The following is a 16,403-nucleotide window of genomic DNA, read 5'->3' on the forward strand; positions in this document are numbered from 1 at the left end:
CAAAAGGTGTAATAACTTTTGCACAGGGATTTAAAAAAGAATGGGATGGGAGCAGACTTTATTCCTGTCATGGATTGGTGTTTCTTGCTTAAATATTCTTATGGACTGGAAAGTGTTTGGGGGGCATAAATGCTTTTAAAAAAATAGAATAAAGTGTCCTAATTAAATAGTAAAATAGAGCAAAGACACACTGTCTAGCTTTCCTATTAATTGAAAAGCCTGTAGCCCAGCTCAACACGAGGAAAACTGATGCATAAAGAAACCTGAGACTCTTTTGGCTTATTGATGCTGTTTTGGTCAAGTCAAGAATTCAGCTGTCCTAAAATGATCAAATATTGTCTGGAGAAAAAGAGAATTTCCAAACAGACCTCATTATCTGAAAAAAGCTTAAAAATCTCAATTAAGGTAGTATAATTTCTCTCTTGCCTACTTTAGTTTGCAGAGATGAAACTGTGGGAGTGTCCTGCTTGCTTGCTCATTGCTCTTTTCAAAAGAATAAGTAGAGTTTTATCATAATAGACAAATCCCTTTTCATCTGCAAGGGAGAAGTTGTTTAATGATGAGGGGCAGAGCACTGTGCATCCTGAGGGAGGCAAATGTGGCTCACCAGGATTACAGAAAATGCCACAGTAGGTGAGTATCTGTCAACCACCTCTCTAAAAGGCATTCCTTAGAGGAATGGAAGTAAACTTTACATTACCTAGATCTGAGAAAACGGTTTTTTGTTTATATATATGATTACTAAGTATTTACATAAGAATGGAAGAAATAACAGGGTAATGTGATTACAAAGAAAATCATTCTTCTGATTTCACATTTTAAAGTGTTAGTGCTTAGAAAGCTTTAATTACTGGCAAAATGTAGATGTAATATGCAGCTGTGAGCTGATGTGATCAGTTGCTAATACTCCAAATGATTACCATTTTCTTTTTCTCTTATTCTTTTTTTTCCCCTGATTCTTGCCTTCTTTCAACTGATTTTTGCAACTTCAGGTGGCCTTGTCGTTATGTGCAGTGTATTCACTTGTTTGGGCAGCAGTCAGCACATGCAAAATCTCCAGCCCATGAATTATGTAAACTAAAGACCTCTAGACCAAGCTTGATTCTAATGATGAAGCTTTAGTTTTCAAAGTTTTAAATCAGCACTGTGCCCATGTTTGTGGTTTCATAACGTTCTCTGCAGAGTAACCCTACAGGCTAAGATGGAAACCTGTAACATGGTCAGCTGAACAAAGGGGCCTTTCCTGCACGGTTCTGGCTGTAGCAGAAGTTTTCTGTCTGCTCCAAATTGTAAAGATCATCTGCACAATGCAGTATTTTTGAGGGATGGGAAGGTTCTTTTTGGTTATTTTCATTGTTTTAGAACATGCGTTATCTTATTTCGCGTAAGAACAGTCACTGGGGTAGAGTAAGGAAAAGATATTATATTATTACCTTCTTTAAAAATACTAACGCTTTCAGTGCTAAATCAGATCTTTAATTCTTTAACATACCTCTTTTTTTTGTTTAAATAGTTCCTGTGAAAGCCAGAGACATCTTATGTAGATGAAGAAATTGCCCTCCTTACGATTACAGCTGTGAGAAAAGTGACTCCCAAGTGCTTTCTCTGTTGATGCTTTTCACTTAGTGAGGAAGATTAAGAGCTGTTAATATATGAATATAGTTTTCATATACTCAGGAACACTGAAAATCTGAAATACTGGTGATAGCATTTTGTTCTAGAAAATATAGCCACATGGCCATTAACATAGAAAAATAATTGATCTTAAAAAATAATTGAAAAGTAATCCAAGTTCTGTTTTTATTTAGCTTCATGTAAAGCTTTTGTATATATTGAAGTGTTATTTTCAGTAGCTTTTCTACATTCCTAAGAAGAGTCACTTTTGATTTTAAAATGTAGAATTCACACATCTACTTGGAACTGCAGTTTTAGGAAAAGTATCAACTATCATGAGATTCATTATAAACCTATACAAGTTCACACTGGGGTATATCCTGGCTGCTAAATGTTGTAAATTGATTTTTGTTGTTGCTGGTTTTGATTTCTTGGTTTTCTGAAATAGATTTTCTGTTTCATCTGCATGTATTGGAGAAAACGGATCAATCTTATTGATATTATGCAGAAAAATATTTCATTAGGGAAAGCTTAGCCTCACACAAGCCAGGTGGAATTCCCCAAAGCATGCAGTAGTGATGGGGAATTCCTTTGCAGCTAATAGGGGAATGATTTGCACAACTACCTAGTGCTGCAGCAGTGCTTATTTCAATGAGAATTCACCTTTTTGCTGGTTTCACTGGTGTCAGAAGCAGAGGGGAGGTTGTTGGGAATGTTGTTGGGGACGCACTGGGCAGGGCAGGTTTGACAATCAGCGATTCTGTGATTTTTGGCTGCTCTGGGTTGTGGGGTCTCAGATCCCCCAGAGGTTCTGGAACACATCAGCTCTGCTGGTCCAGCTCTGTCACCCCCTGTCTCATCTCCAGCTGTGTGCCCACAACCTTCTCCCCAGTGTTCTTCCAGCCACCAACATTCTCTGCATTCAGGATTCCTTGAGCTCCATGTAGTTCCTGTGTGTTCATTAACCCCAAAAAGGATTTGTGTCCCATCATTTGTCCCACCCTGCAAGAGCCTTTTAGCACTCACAGAGTCCTTTGACACTGCATTTCAGCACTTTTCCCTAAAGTGGAGAGAATGTATTTGGAAATTGCATTCTCTTGTTAGTAAGCAAAAATTTGGGGGGATTGGTGTGTTTTTAGCTGAGATTTTCTCTCATGGTCAATGCTGGCAGACAAAGATGTTTATTTTGTAAGAGGAAAAGGAACCTGAAAGGCGCCTGTATTATCCTGAATCTCCTGGCCATAGTTTTGATACTTGTGATCCTCCTTTGGCACTGTTTTCAGTCTTGCTTCTGCTCCTCAGAAAAATGATTAAGAAACAATTTCCTGATCCCTTCAGTGAACACCCCCTGTCCCCAAAAAAGAGAGCACTCTGTGCAGTACAGTGTGTGATGCTTTAATAATGTATAAATCAAGCTGGACAGAAGCTGCCTGTCAGTTTTATTAACTTTGACCTTTTCTCCCATTATAAAGGTGGTTTGGTAAATATTTAATGGCCCTTACAGGTTTTGACAGTTGGACCTGCATTCCTAAGAGCAAAGGTAAATTATGAAGAAATACTTAAAATTAATAAAAATAACTTAATCACTTGGGAGTGAGCCTTGAAGGACAAAATTGTGGTTTAGAATCTATTTCTTTTTTATCCCTTTTGTAATTTTTTGGTTGTTTCTTTAGTGCCTGACCACTTAATGTCACTAGCTGGGAGGTTATGAAATGGTTTTAAGAGATTACCTTTAAAATCCATCTCTGATTAATACCGCTGATTACTTCCATCTCTGAGCAAGTGTCCAAATAATGTTATCTACCTGAAATACCTGCACAGGGAACATCAGTTAATGGTGTCACCAGCACAAAAAGGTGCAAGAAGCAAAAGGAAAAGCATATTCCTGGAGTCAGAGGGCTCTTCTGCCAGAGCTGTCTTTGCCTTTAATTCCCTGCATATTGCACTCCCTGCACATTCAGGTAGTGAAGATTGAAAACTAAGCCCCTGACACTGAAACATCACCTTTCAAACATGGAGCCTCCATCTCTCTCATTGATTTTTTTTCATTTCAGAAAACTGTCGGAGAAAAACAAATTTGAGCAACATCCATTGGTTGGGGCAATAAAACCCCCTCCTTCCCTGGCAGAGCACAGCTCTCTTCCCATTAGGAATGTGATGTGTCTTTGTGTTGTGCCACTGCTGAACTCACGTGGCAAAGCAGCCAAGGGAACCAGGGGGCTGTTAGAAATCCTTCTGGATGTGACATCTGAGCAGTGACATCTCAGTCAAACTGGCTCAGGGCAGTGCTTCACTCCTGTCCACAGGTGGTTTTGAGTGCATCATTCCAAGCTTTGCTTCCCTCCTTTTCACTCAGCCCCTGTAGAACAGCTTGGTCTAAGACCACTTTATTGTCTGAACATTTTAAAATCATACTTTCATGAGCATAACCCATTTTTTATGTGCATATCATGGGGTTAGAGATGTTCATGTGTGAAACAATTCAGCTTTTTCAGAACAAATCTTTAGACAATGTAATGGACACACAGATCCAGGTAGTGGAATGATGCAGGAAATAGCATTTGTATGACACTGAATCTTCCTCCCCCTTCCAGTTCAAAAATGGGGAACTCAGAATGTAATTGAAAATGTTCCTAGAGAACTTGTTGCACTTGGAGGTGGTTGCAGGACAGGCAGAGCCCGCTAGCTGTTCTTAAATCTGAGAGCTGTGGGAGTGCACTCAAAATCCTGCGGATTCATGTTGTGTCCTTCAGAAATTTGTCTTTTATTGGCAAGGAAAAGAAAAGTTTCAAGGAGAAAGGTACTGAATGTGAATTGTTCTGCAGTGCTGTGGAGATGTGTGAGCAGGTATTTTAAAAGCAAGATTTTTCTTTGCAGTGGTAGAGACTCCTTTGCAAATGTTTTGTAGTTCTATGTTTAAGAAGAAAAAGATGAGTGTTATTTCTAAAAAGCTAGTTTATATTGTGGAAGAGTTGCATCTGTCTTCCTCTTTTTCTTCTTCCTAAAGTGAGAATGTTTAGTCCCTAGAGAGGAGAAACGGGCACAATTTTTAAAAGCAAGCCCAGATTTCAAGAGAGTTAGACTTGAGAGGAAGTCCTTGATTCATCATCTTACTTGCCCTAATGCATAACTTGCTCCTCATACCCATTTCACAGCAGACTTTTTCCATGTGCTTTTGTCCCTATTGTCTTCCACCAAGCAATAGATCTGAAATACCACATATTAATTTCCTGACTGGTTGTAATTTGAATCAGGTGCCACAGGTAGCAGAGGTCTGACACAGACACAGTACTGCAGTGGTGTGTATTTTAATATATATATATATATATATATATGTTTTTTCTTCTCCAGTTGCAGTACCATGCTGGGTTGGCATCTGGCCTTTTGAATCAGCAGTCTCTGAAACGTTCGGCCAACCAGATGGGAGTCTCTGCAAAGCGCAGACCAAAAGCCCAGCCAACAACTCTTGTCCTGCCTCCTCAGTAAGTAATGGAATATTTGGAAGAGTTTCCATGCTGGGGGTGGAATATTTCTTATTAACTTATTGGTCTTTTGGTTTAATTTTCAATTATCATACTAAGCAACTTCATGCTTGCATTTTTGTTCCGTACACATTCTCTTTGTAGCAGGTCATTAAAAAACTTTTTGCAACACAAGCTTGTCATTGAGGAATGATGTTCACCTGATTGTTGTGACTTGGAGCTTCAAGTAGGACTTTTCTGAAGGTCCTAAAAGACTGAAGGCAGAAAGTCTTTGGTGTGAGTACTTTCTCGGCAAATGTCTGTTCCGAGTCCATCTGTTCACCATATGTTGATTTTGCATCGGATCTAAACCTCTTTTACAGGTGACAAGCAATTATGAGGACACTTAGAAACTGTTTGAGGACAGAGAGTATCAACACTTTAAGCAGCCTGTGTGTAGTGATGCCAGAAACACAGAGATGTACACAACAAGGCTTATAAATTAATAAACCGCCTGAAATATATTTAGTTACATGTAAGAAAATTATTATTATGTAGAAAATGAAGTGCTAAGCAATTGTTCATTGTGCTGAGCATGCTTGTAGCTTGTGGAAAATGCCTGCTTTTCTTCACAAAACAAGAGTCACTGATGTATAAACACTGTGCTACCAAAAACCTTGTAGCTGCAATAGTAAAAGTCCCTGTTGTCACCAGATTTCACAGGTCAGTGTTTAGACGGTTTTTTTCTTAAAGGAAATGTGAAAAAAAATCAAGAGTCAGTAGAGCTTTCCCCTTGTATATTAACTTTAAAGTGCTGGTAATTCAAGAATCCATAAAATGCTCTATTGTTTTACCAATATATCAGACCAAGGAGAATGGTTTGAAGGGGGCTCCAGCAGTAGTTTGAAAACCAGATGTTTTTCCTCTGAAATGTGTGGTGGAACAGGGGTATCTTGTGACAAAATAGCTGGTTAGTTTTCCTTCTTTATTGGGGTATCTGGAGCTTCAAATGGACTTCCTTCTCCAGAAGTCTATGAACTGGAATATTGTTACATCAGTTAACACAGTTTTTTCAGAGGTCTTAAAGTATTTTGGTGGGTTTTTGTTTTATTTCTTAATCATGGCATCTCTAGTTACTAGAAATACATATAAAGAGCTAACTTCTACTTTTGCATTAAAAAATCTGTTCCTTAACAGTTGCAGCTGTATAAATCTTAATGTGAGATACATAATATGCATATTTAAAAGTATTATATGTCTTGTTATCTGTAGATGATTTTCCTTCAGTGGTGCATTTACCTAGGCTCTGCAGATAGACTGAAATTTTAGTGTGGTAGCTAAACTTTAGGCAGTAGTTGAATTATGTTTCAATATCTTATTACCACTTGCAGCATTATTCACAGGGAAAATGTATTTCTGCTGAGCTGGCCCTTTATCTGTCACTGGTTTCCTCCTCTCTGGCTTCTCTTTGACCTTTCCATATTTGTTCTTCTTTGCTATCTTGGTGTGTCTTAAGAGAATGATAGTGATATTAAGGCAAATGAAATACCTGTTGGGCTCAATATCTTGTTTCCAATACAGGTCAGAAGCGGATTATTAAAAGACTTAGAAAATAGGCTTATGAAAAGTATTTTTTTAAAAAAAAGGTGTGACAAATTGATTTTAATATCTTGATTTTCCTGTAGTTTCATGCAAATAGTGATGAATCATGCAGTGGAGTTTTTTTCCCCTTTATTCTTTATGAAATGCAAAAGAAGAAAACATACAGATGCAAAACTACAGATCTCCTTGAAAGGGCGTCCTGCATCCTAATATTCCCATGGCAATTCAAGGATATTTTTTTTCCCAGCTTTATTAATTCATCTATTTTTGCTTTGATGTATGCTATAAAAATTAAGTTCTGTGATAAGTCATTGGGCTGAGTAACAATGAGTCAAGTGTTTATTAAATGTTGTTCAGAGCAACTATACTATCTAGAGCTTTTCTTAAACAGAAGTAGTTGAAACCAGCTGTATGCCAAAATGTCTCATTTCAGGAGAACGGGTTGGAGTGAATATCAGTGCTGCAGTAAATCCATTCTGCCAGCAAAGGAACACAGGAAACACTCGCTCAGGAGGTATCAGAGGTGATGATTTGGGCAAAGAATCTCCTAAAACAAATTTATTCTTATGCAGATTTTGCACATGGCAAGTTTGCTAGTAAACATGTCTATATTTTAGTTAAAGGTAGTATTAGAGGGCATCTGTTGATTTATAGTCCTGTTCCATGAAGAAACTGCATGAGTAACTTTTGCTATTGCACTGATTGTGCACATGTTCTCTATGGCAGTGGTGAGAGCTGAGCAATTTTCTTGTTCATCCAGGTCTTTGATCTGTGCTGCTGGGGTGAGATTTACATAGTATTCCACAACCTAAATATACCCAAATGGTGTGTCTTCTCATAAAGGGGGTGATACAGCAGAAAAATCAAGTTTTGTTCGATTCACTGTTCACTTAAGCCTTCAGTCTCTGTTCCTGCTCTGCTTTTTTCTTTCCCCTCCAAAATGCCTTTTTTTTAAAATAAACCAATCAAACAAAGTAAACCCAAGCCTTGGAGGCTCAGCCATCTCTTCCTATTTTATGCTCGCAGAAGGAGCTAGAAAAAAGGGTTTTGCTGATGGCAAAAGTGATTCTTGGTGGGTCCTCACCCCTTTTCCTCCCCAACCTTAGGCTGCCTTCTGATGTGCTCTGGTTTGGAGGCAAGAACCTCTAATTCTTCACTAGTAAATACCTGAAACAGAGCAGCAGTTTTGAATCCAAAAGGTGGTTTTGAAAATGGAAGTTTTCTGCCCTATGCATCAGCTATGAGGAAAACCTGCATTTTCTCCCTGTTTGTTATTTGAGGACTTCTAAGGGTGCTGAGCAGTTTTGACGAGAGGCCTTTTGGCATTCGGTTTTGCTTTTCAGTATTGGTTTTCCCTGGCTCTGAAAGCGCAGAAAGGAAGGCTGGATTGATGTGTGTCTCATTCCCAGCCAAATGATCTGGGTGAGAAAATGACTAACTGCTGGCTGCTTTCTCTGCCTGCTTTGTCCCTCCTTCTGTCTTCTATTAACAAGACATCTCCTGTACGTGCTAATGGATGCGTTCCCTCACATGCCTCTCATCTGGCTGCGGGTTCCTTCCTTCTGTTACGGAATCTCAGGCAGTGTTTGCTCAAGTGCTGAGAGCTGTCAGCTCCTCTGAGTGCCTGGGGATGTGTCTACATGCAGCCCTGCTGAAAGCCAGGGTGGCTGTTCCTGCTTGGGAATCAATAAATAAAGACAATAAGAAATGATGGCATAGCTTTTCTTTTCCTCTTGAAATGTAGTAATTGGCGCAGTTAATTAATCTTGTATTATTTTGCTTGGCGCCACGTGTCAAAAGCAAATTTGCAGTTATGAAATTGTCTCTGAGACCCTGAGGGAGCAGCACTTTCAGGGAGTGCTGAGAGTAGGGAGTCCTCAGGGTAATTCCTGCTGCTGGACCACCCTGCTGGCATCGCAGAGAATCTGGTGTGTCACTGTCCAACTGGAAAACAACAGCAGTGAGCCATGGTGAGCTGGAGAAGGAAGAAAAGAGAAAGCCCAGGATGCTGTCTTTATTCTTGCAGTGGAGTTCAGTGGCACACACAAGAGTCAAGTCAGTTTTAATGGGAATTTTTAGGGGTCTCTGTTGGAAACCCTGTGATTTTGATAGCTCTGTTGTGTGGGGCTTTCTCAGCGCTCGCAGATTAATCGTCTGTCTTCTCTGTCAGGAAGAAAATTGCCAGAGCAAGAACTTGATCACCACAAAAAGTACTGAGACTCTTGCCCTTTATGGTGCCTTTTAGGGTCATTTGTTGTCACTTTGTGGTTTTAGAGAAATAATCACACTATAAACAATAAACAAGTGCAAATCTTGTTCTTGTTTGACACCTTCAGGCTCAATGAACAGAGAGGTTTGGGTAAAAGAGAGTCCAGCTTCTTTGTTTTAAGGCTGTTCAACTTGTCTTGTAAATCTCTTGTGCTCTGATGTATGCCCTAACTTGACAGTGAAAATACTGCAATAGATTGAGTAAAAATCTCTGTAAATTTGTACTCTATTCTTAGGAGTACACCAACAAAATTACTTTTCCTTATTTTTAATTTTTTTTTAATGAAGGAAAAGGCAGTGCTGCCCATGATACTGTTCTTGATGAATGAGCAAAAAAAAAAATCTGTGGAGGTAACTTTTCTTTTAGGAGATAACAAAGACTTGAGGATTTAGAGTCTCTGGAGGTTTCTACACCTGGATGAGATGGAGGAGGTCTCTGATCTGCTTTCTACACCTGAAGGATATATTCAAAAGAAGTCTATACTTTCCACATCTTTTAGAACTGCATTAACTAAAGATGCTCCATAGTGAGAGTATTCCATAAAAAGTTAATTTCCTGTCTCAGTAGGTATTTATTCTTCTGGATTTGGAACAGAACTGTACAGATATCCCAAATTCTGTTTATTGGAGCTTGATTCAATACCAGCATAGTCAAAGTGTTGTTCTGTCATAGCATTAATGTCTTACCTGTTTAAAAGTTCTGTCATATAATTAGTACTGTCAGATTCTGTTGGCTTTGGTCAAGAGCTTTCTTCAGGATACTCAAATTGACTTTTAGAGAAGGATTTAGTATTAAATAAAAAGGTTGCTGTTTTTAACAGCTTTTACATATACATATATATATATATATATATATATATATATATATATATATAAACTATACACCCAGTCATCAGATGTGCCAGAATAAATTATTTAGAACTTAACTTGTATAATTTATCATTTTTGCATTAAGGAAAAATCCTGAGCCCTTTGCCAAGAATTTTTTGGAGGAAAGCATTTTTTCAGCATTTTGTTTTATAAACAGTATGTAATTGCTTCCTAAATTCAGGGATTTTCAATATATAAGAAGGAGACAGGTTTTTCTAAAGGTAATGGCAAAACATGCTTAAGCCAATAAATTTTCAGAAGTTTTGTAATTTTTAAGAGAACTTATTTAAAAGACTTGTTAGTGCTTTCCAACCTAAATTCTGTGATGAATCTGATTCAGTTCAGTGTGACACCAGGTGTAGGGGTGGGGTTATTTAACAGCCAGTGTTTTTATTGCAGTAATTCAGTATCAGAAGCTGCACTCCAAGCTTTGGGCCTCCTGGAGTATTCAAGAGTAGAAGAGTGAAGTGTGTGACTGTATTTTCTGTTTTGAGAAAAGTCATCAGAAGTTCTTTGTGCAGTTCTAAAATTCTTCTTTGCCTGTACTGGCAAAGCTGCATTAAGTATCAATATTCATTAAATACCACAGAGATGATAATGTAATAAAGAATAATCCTCGGGCCCATATCTGTACTTCTCTCCAGAAGAGCTGAGGTTGAGAATATAATTAAAGATTAAAACTCTGTTTGCATTCTGGAACATGGAGATATCTTTTTGTACATGATGGGGAATTGTATTAATAAGGAAGAGATCAGTTTCCAATAACTTTCAAGACTGGGAGCTCATTTCATATCCTTGTTCAAGTTTCTCATGGAATTCTTTAGTTTGATTTTAGCAAGACAGTGCAACAGGAACTGTAAAAGAACATGTTGCTGAAACATGTGACCCTTTTGCTCCACAAATTAATCCCCTTTTATATGAAAGGAAAAAAGATTTAAAACTAGTTCTTTATATTGTAAGACAATAATATTTACAAGAATAAATTTAATGACTTTGCAGCCGTGTACCGTGTCACTCGACAATTAATTTTAGTATTTGATGTCTTGTGCACACAGGTTTGGATCACATCTTTGTGCTGTTTTCTTTTTATTTTTAATAAATTGTTGAACTCCTGTTGCAGAGCTCTTTTGTGAAGCTGTCTCAGTGGGAGTTGCAGTGTATTGCCATTTACCCCTGACTGCCATACTGATTTCAGTGTGTTCGGGCATTCTGGGATCCCAAAGCTGGGGAAGCATCTCCCTTGACTGAACCCATCTCTGTAACAAATGATGAGGGACAGTTCCAGGTGATGACACATCATTAACCTGGCTTGAACTGAGCTTTCCAAGGGAACAGCTCTTGGGTGGGTGTTGTGCTGTCCTTTCTGAATTTCAGATGTGACACAAATGAGTTACCCAGTTCTTGTCATTTGGATAGAGATGATTCTAAGCTTTTAAAGACAGATATTCTTTGTTCCCAGTTGCCCGTGTCAGCAGCAGGGACAAATGTTTCAGAGCTCTGTGACTGGCTGTTGCTTTGTCCTGCTGCTTTGGGTGTGTTTTGTTTAAATGTGGTGGTGGGGAAGCAGTCTGATATTAAATGTAATGGCAGTCTGTCTCAGTTATGTGGTATTTACTGTTGAGCACTCAGTATAATGTAGCTGGAAAGAAAAAACTCCACAGTACAGTTTTGATTCATGAAGGGCTTAATTAGGCAACTCCAGTGAGATCAAATCCAGTAACATACCAGGGACATAACAATGGTCATCTCAGTGCTTGTAGCCAAAGGTACTGTACCAAACTCTGCTCCAAAAAAGACAGAAGGGGGATAATCCAGTTGAAATTTTATTTCAGTGTAACAGGTAAATTTTAGAATAGGTGTTCTTAAATTGCTTGATGTCTGTTTTGTTTTCAGTGCTGTTCCCTTGGGTTATGTATCATGTTAACTTTGGGACTTTACAGATGCTTTGTAACCTGTGTAGATACCAGATACAGAACATGAACTTTGCTGCTCTGTGCATCTTTAGAAATACAATTCTTTTAAACATTTTAATCTTGATTTAATCTTCTAATATGTTGATATATCTGGTAGCAGGGGTTTCTGCAGTAATCTTCTTTGTTTCGTTATGCCAAATCAATGTTGGTTTTTTTGTTGGTTTTTTTTGGGCTGTAGTTATGTGCTGAATTTAATTTCATTCCATTAAATACTATACAGCTGCATATTTTCTTACAAAGTAATTACAAAAAACCAGCAGGCATTGATCAACACAGATTATCCAAAGGAAATACTTTGACTGAAACGAAATGTTCCTTATGATATTCATTAACAGGAGAATAATTTCTATCCATACAATACAAAAGGATCTTGGATGTTGCTTTATCCATAGTAAATTACTGAAATACGCATTAAAGAATTCACAGAATGGTTTGGGTTGGAGGGACCTGAAAGCTCATCCCATTCCTTCCACTATCCCAGGCTGCTCCAAGCACTGTCAAACCTGGCCTTGGACACCTCCAGGGATCTCCAGCTCTTCTGGGTGGGAAACATTGGTTAGGAGGTAAAACTTCACAGTGTATTTTAATGTGGAGGAAAAATCTATTCTATTTATTCAATTTTCAACAGCTCTTACAACCAGGTACTCTGGAAAGAGAGTGCATGCAATTAAGATTCCACAATTTCTTTACTGTGTGTGGAGCTTTTTTCACAAGTGTGTTGTGAGCCACTGTGGACTGATGTGATGAGCTCTGTGCACGTGCCTGTCATGGAGACATGAGCCAAAAAGCACCTGGGACTGGTGGCTGTTGATATTTTGTTGTTATATTCCACAAATAATCCCCCAAACAGGATTGTTGTGAGTGTGATGTGGAGCCCTGTGTGACCGAGCAAAGCAATTTGAAATCATTCCCATCTACTCAGGGGAAGATTAAGTGGAACACTGTATTTGAAAAGTGAAAAAGATGAATCCTTTTGGAGACTCTGAGCTGTGGAGCAGTGTTGATCTGCTGTTTCCAAAATATGCACAGATCCAGAGCAGCAGACCCTTAGCGAGTTTAGAATTACTGGGGACCCCAGCTCTGTTGTAAAAGAGCAAATTTCCAGCTCTTTGATGTATGTTTGCCTTAAAGGTAATGTTTGTTTGAGACCATGCCTTTAAAAGGTGGCAATTAATTGAAAGTTGTTCAGTCCCAACCATCAGAAGATGCCCTTGCAGCATTTCCAGCAGAACATTAATATTGCACTGAAGGGAATCCCTGTACTTGTAGTAAAACAGAAAGTCAAGGATGAAGATTTTAATGTGTAATTAAAGACTGCAAATACTAGTTTAACTGCTTGTTTCTGTGTCAAAAAAAAGTTAAAAAGAACACAAACTACGTGTGGTTGAACTAATTAAGACAGTGAAGAACAAGCTAGATAAGAGAGGAAATTTGTGCAAACCTAATAATGATATCAAAGCTTTTGCCAAAGCTGTGATTTTATAATAAGATTCCTTTTTTTTTTTTTTTTTAAGCTTTGCTGTTTGGGAAGTGGAGATTCGAGGCTGCTTTACTGCAGCAGACAATCAATCTGAAAAGGATAAATTAAAACTACCTCTTGCCAAATTCAAAAATGTATTACAGCAAGTGTTTCCATCTGCATTGGTTGTATATTCCCTTGTCAGAGATGAGGAGCAGGAAGAGCAGAGCTGGAATAATGTGGAATAATAAGATCTTTATATTTTGGTGTCTTAGCCAGACCAGCTTCATTGTACAATTGTATTGTGTAATGTGGTATAAGCCCACAGTGAATGTATTAATTAATGACTTTATTTCTGTATCTCTACAAAGTAACCTGAGAGGAGAACTAAACAGCTACACTGGGAGGGAGGTAAAAGCGCTTTCAAATGGGAGCCCTGTACCCTTGAGGAGAAGGAATCTTTAGGTCTGTATCACAGTAAAAAACTCTGAAAATGCAAATTGTACCTGGAAATAAAGACAGTTAAAGCCCCCTGTAGTTTCAGCAGTAACTCTACAAAGGGTGGAGTTTTCCCAGGTGATGAACTGCACCATGGAGGTGTCCTGGGAGCTCAGGGGGCTGTTGTGGGGACCCTGGTGGTGCCAGGCTCTGGCCGTGCTCCTGACCCCATGCAGGGTCTGAGAGGATGCCTGACTGTCCTTTCTAACTACAGAGGAGAACTGCTTTGCTCTGCTTTCTTTACCTGCTCTTAAAAATAACTGTTATTACTTTTTAATTTCACTTTAGGGCATTCTCTGGGTATTTGTGTGTTTACAAGGAACCCTATGGATGGGCTAAATGAAAAAAGCTTGGGGTTGCAAATTCCAGCTGATGACTTCATAGTTGTCTCTTCTAAGTATAATCTTCACTTAGGATGATTTGAAGTATTTTGGTACACTTACTTTCTAGTCCCATTTTCCCAACACACAGTGGGAAAAAATCAATAAAATGGAACCATTAGAAGTTTTACTGGGTGAAGTGACTCAGTTTTCATCTCGTTATAGATGCTTCTCTATTATTATTTCCATTCTTGGTGGGTTCATTTTGGAAGGCACTTGTTCTGTGTTGTGTGGGTTTTACCTACACAGGAGTAACACCATCCTTTCAATTTCATTGATGTTACTCAGCAGTATGTGTATGTTATTGTGGAAATAAGTGTATTATTGTGTGTTGTAATATTATTGTGTATTAAGTGTATTGCAGTGTGATGCACATTGCTAATTGACATAGATACATTCACCTCATTATTTGTGTATTTACCTGATTCATACCTTTGCATAGGTAACACAGGGAGTAAAAACTGGACAGGGAAGACCTTGTTAACACTGGAGACTTGGGTTTGGCATTTTTCCGTGGCTGCACACTGTCTTTATTGTCTGTGAGTCATGGCCAGGGGAATCCTGTAGTAAGCCCTCTAATTTTAGCAACCAAAAGCACCTCCATGCAGCAAGTTTTGCATTGAAATTAAATTTATGCTTTAGTGTTGCTCAAGATTCTTCTTTGAAAGGCAGTTTTGGGAACAGAAGTAAGAGTTTGGCACAGAATTTGTGGTAAAGTAGTGAATCACTTATTTAACATTTGCTGAGCTTACCTGGAATGGAATGAAATGAAATAAAGATTGTATTCTGTGTATGATCATTATGCTCCACTGTTGACTGTAATGCTTTGACTCCATCCCTCACAAAACATGATTGTGGAATAGTGTTCAGCCTTTTCATTCTGTGCCACGTGTGTTTGAAAGCACATAAAGATACAGAGACTCTTAAACAAGTTCTTGCAGAGCAAATTACTGTTTTGTTGAGTTGTTCTGTGCCTCAGTTTCCCCATGGGAATGGTGAGAATTTTACCATCTGGAAGCTGTGCAGGAATGCTGGGAGTGGATGGAGCAAGAAGGCATTAAACACAAAGCAGATGCCTTCATCCAGGGAAAGAGTCTGGACATTTTCCTTTTCTTTTTGGTTGTTCAGCACCAGGTAAGATTTTTAAAAATCCAGAGTCTGGGAATGACACGTTGTGAGGAATGAAGCAGTGACCAGATAATTCCTACTTACAAGGCCTGATGGGAAGCTCTCAGTATCCACTGCCAGCATTCGTTGTGATAAATGAGTGGTGATGTATTATCCTGTATCCTTTGTGTTCTTGCCTTTAGGTGCTCATTTCAGTGATGGAAGACAAAGTGCCAGCACATGAAATAATTCCACACAAGCCTGGCTGGAGCCTGTCAGTCTGTGTCAAGCTGCCTAAACTTCTGTGGCCTCTAAATTGTTGAACTCTTTTGCTGATTGTTGTACTCAGTGCTTGGCATTAAAATCAAATGTGCTCTAGGAGTGGCAAAAAAATACCCTAAGGTTTTGATGTGTTTTAAGTCAGAATATAATATCTGTGTCCAAAATAGCCCTGTAAAGCTGAGCTCCCCTGAAGCCAAAACCCAGGCTTTTCCACTTCCCTATTTTACATGCAGAACCTTCTTTCATTTTAGCTTTTGCATTTTGACAGTTGCTCAGCAAAGATGATGCCTTTGCTCATGACAGATTTGTGTGTGCCGTGTAGACAGGTCTTGAAAAGAGCTGAAAGCCCAATTCTTGTGAACCCTTGAGAAGGATGGTTTGAGGGCGGTGGCTGATGGAAGGAGAAAACAGATATTTTTGAAGGAACTACATTAAGTAATAATGTAGATTATAGTAGCCTGCTTAAAAATCCCACAGTGAGAAGCTGAGTTAATTGAAAGGAGTGCTACAAGGAGGAGTGCTTGGCATTTAAAGTAATAGTTGCGTGATTTTTTCAAAATCTGAAATTTGGCTTAAAAACAGTTTCTATGTTGATACTTCCATGATCTTTTCTAGTCTGAAAGTTGTTCTTCAGTTAGACAAAAGGTTCCTTCTTCAACAAGCTGATTTTACAGCATAGTAGATGATAAGCAAATTTAATACTTTCTAATCTTAGATATTCCTAAGGAAGTGAAATGGATTTTTTGACATGACAGAGCAATGGTGGCTCTTGTATCCCTCTTGTAAAATGAGCTTGTGGACAGAAAATGCCAGGTAGAACTATTTTAACATGTGATTATGCTTTTCAAATGAAAATTTATTTTCAGAGCAAAGATAACAACTTTAACAC

The 16,403-nt window shown here is 38.5% G+C and overlaps 1 protein-coding gene across 1 annotated transcript in view; it reads left to right on the plus strand.

Moving 5' to 3' along the window:
- Positions 1-16,403, plus strand: part of MED27 (mediator complex subunit 27) — an 83,363-nt gene that overhangs the window by 27,456 nt on the left and 39,504 nt on the right. The window contains exon 3 of the mRNA XM_058853624.1: positions 4,966-5,096. Within this exon, the coding sequence (XP_058709607.1) occupies positions 4,966-5,096 (131 nt within the window). The remainder of the gene's footprint in view (positions 1-4,965; positions 5,097-16,403) is intronic.

Source organism: Poecile atricapillus, chromosome 20 (genome assembly GCF_030490865.1).
Source record: "Poecile atricapillus isolate bPoeAtr1 chromosome 20, bPoeAtr1.hap1, whole genome shotgun sequence".
In the NCBI taxonomy this organism is placed as follows: Eukaryota; Metazoa; Chordata; class Aves; order Passeriformes; family Paridae; genus Poecile; species Poecile atricapillus.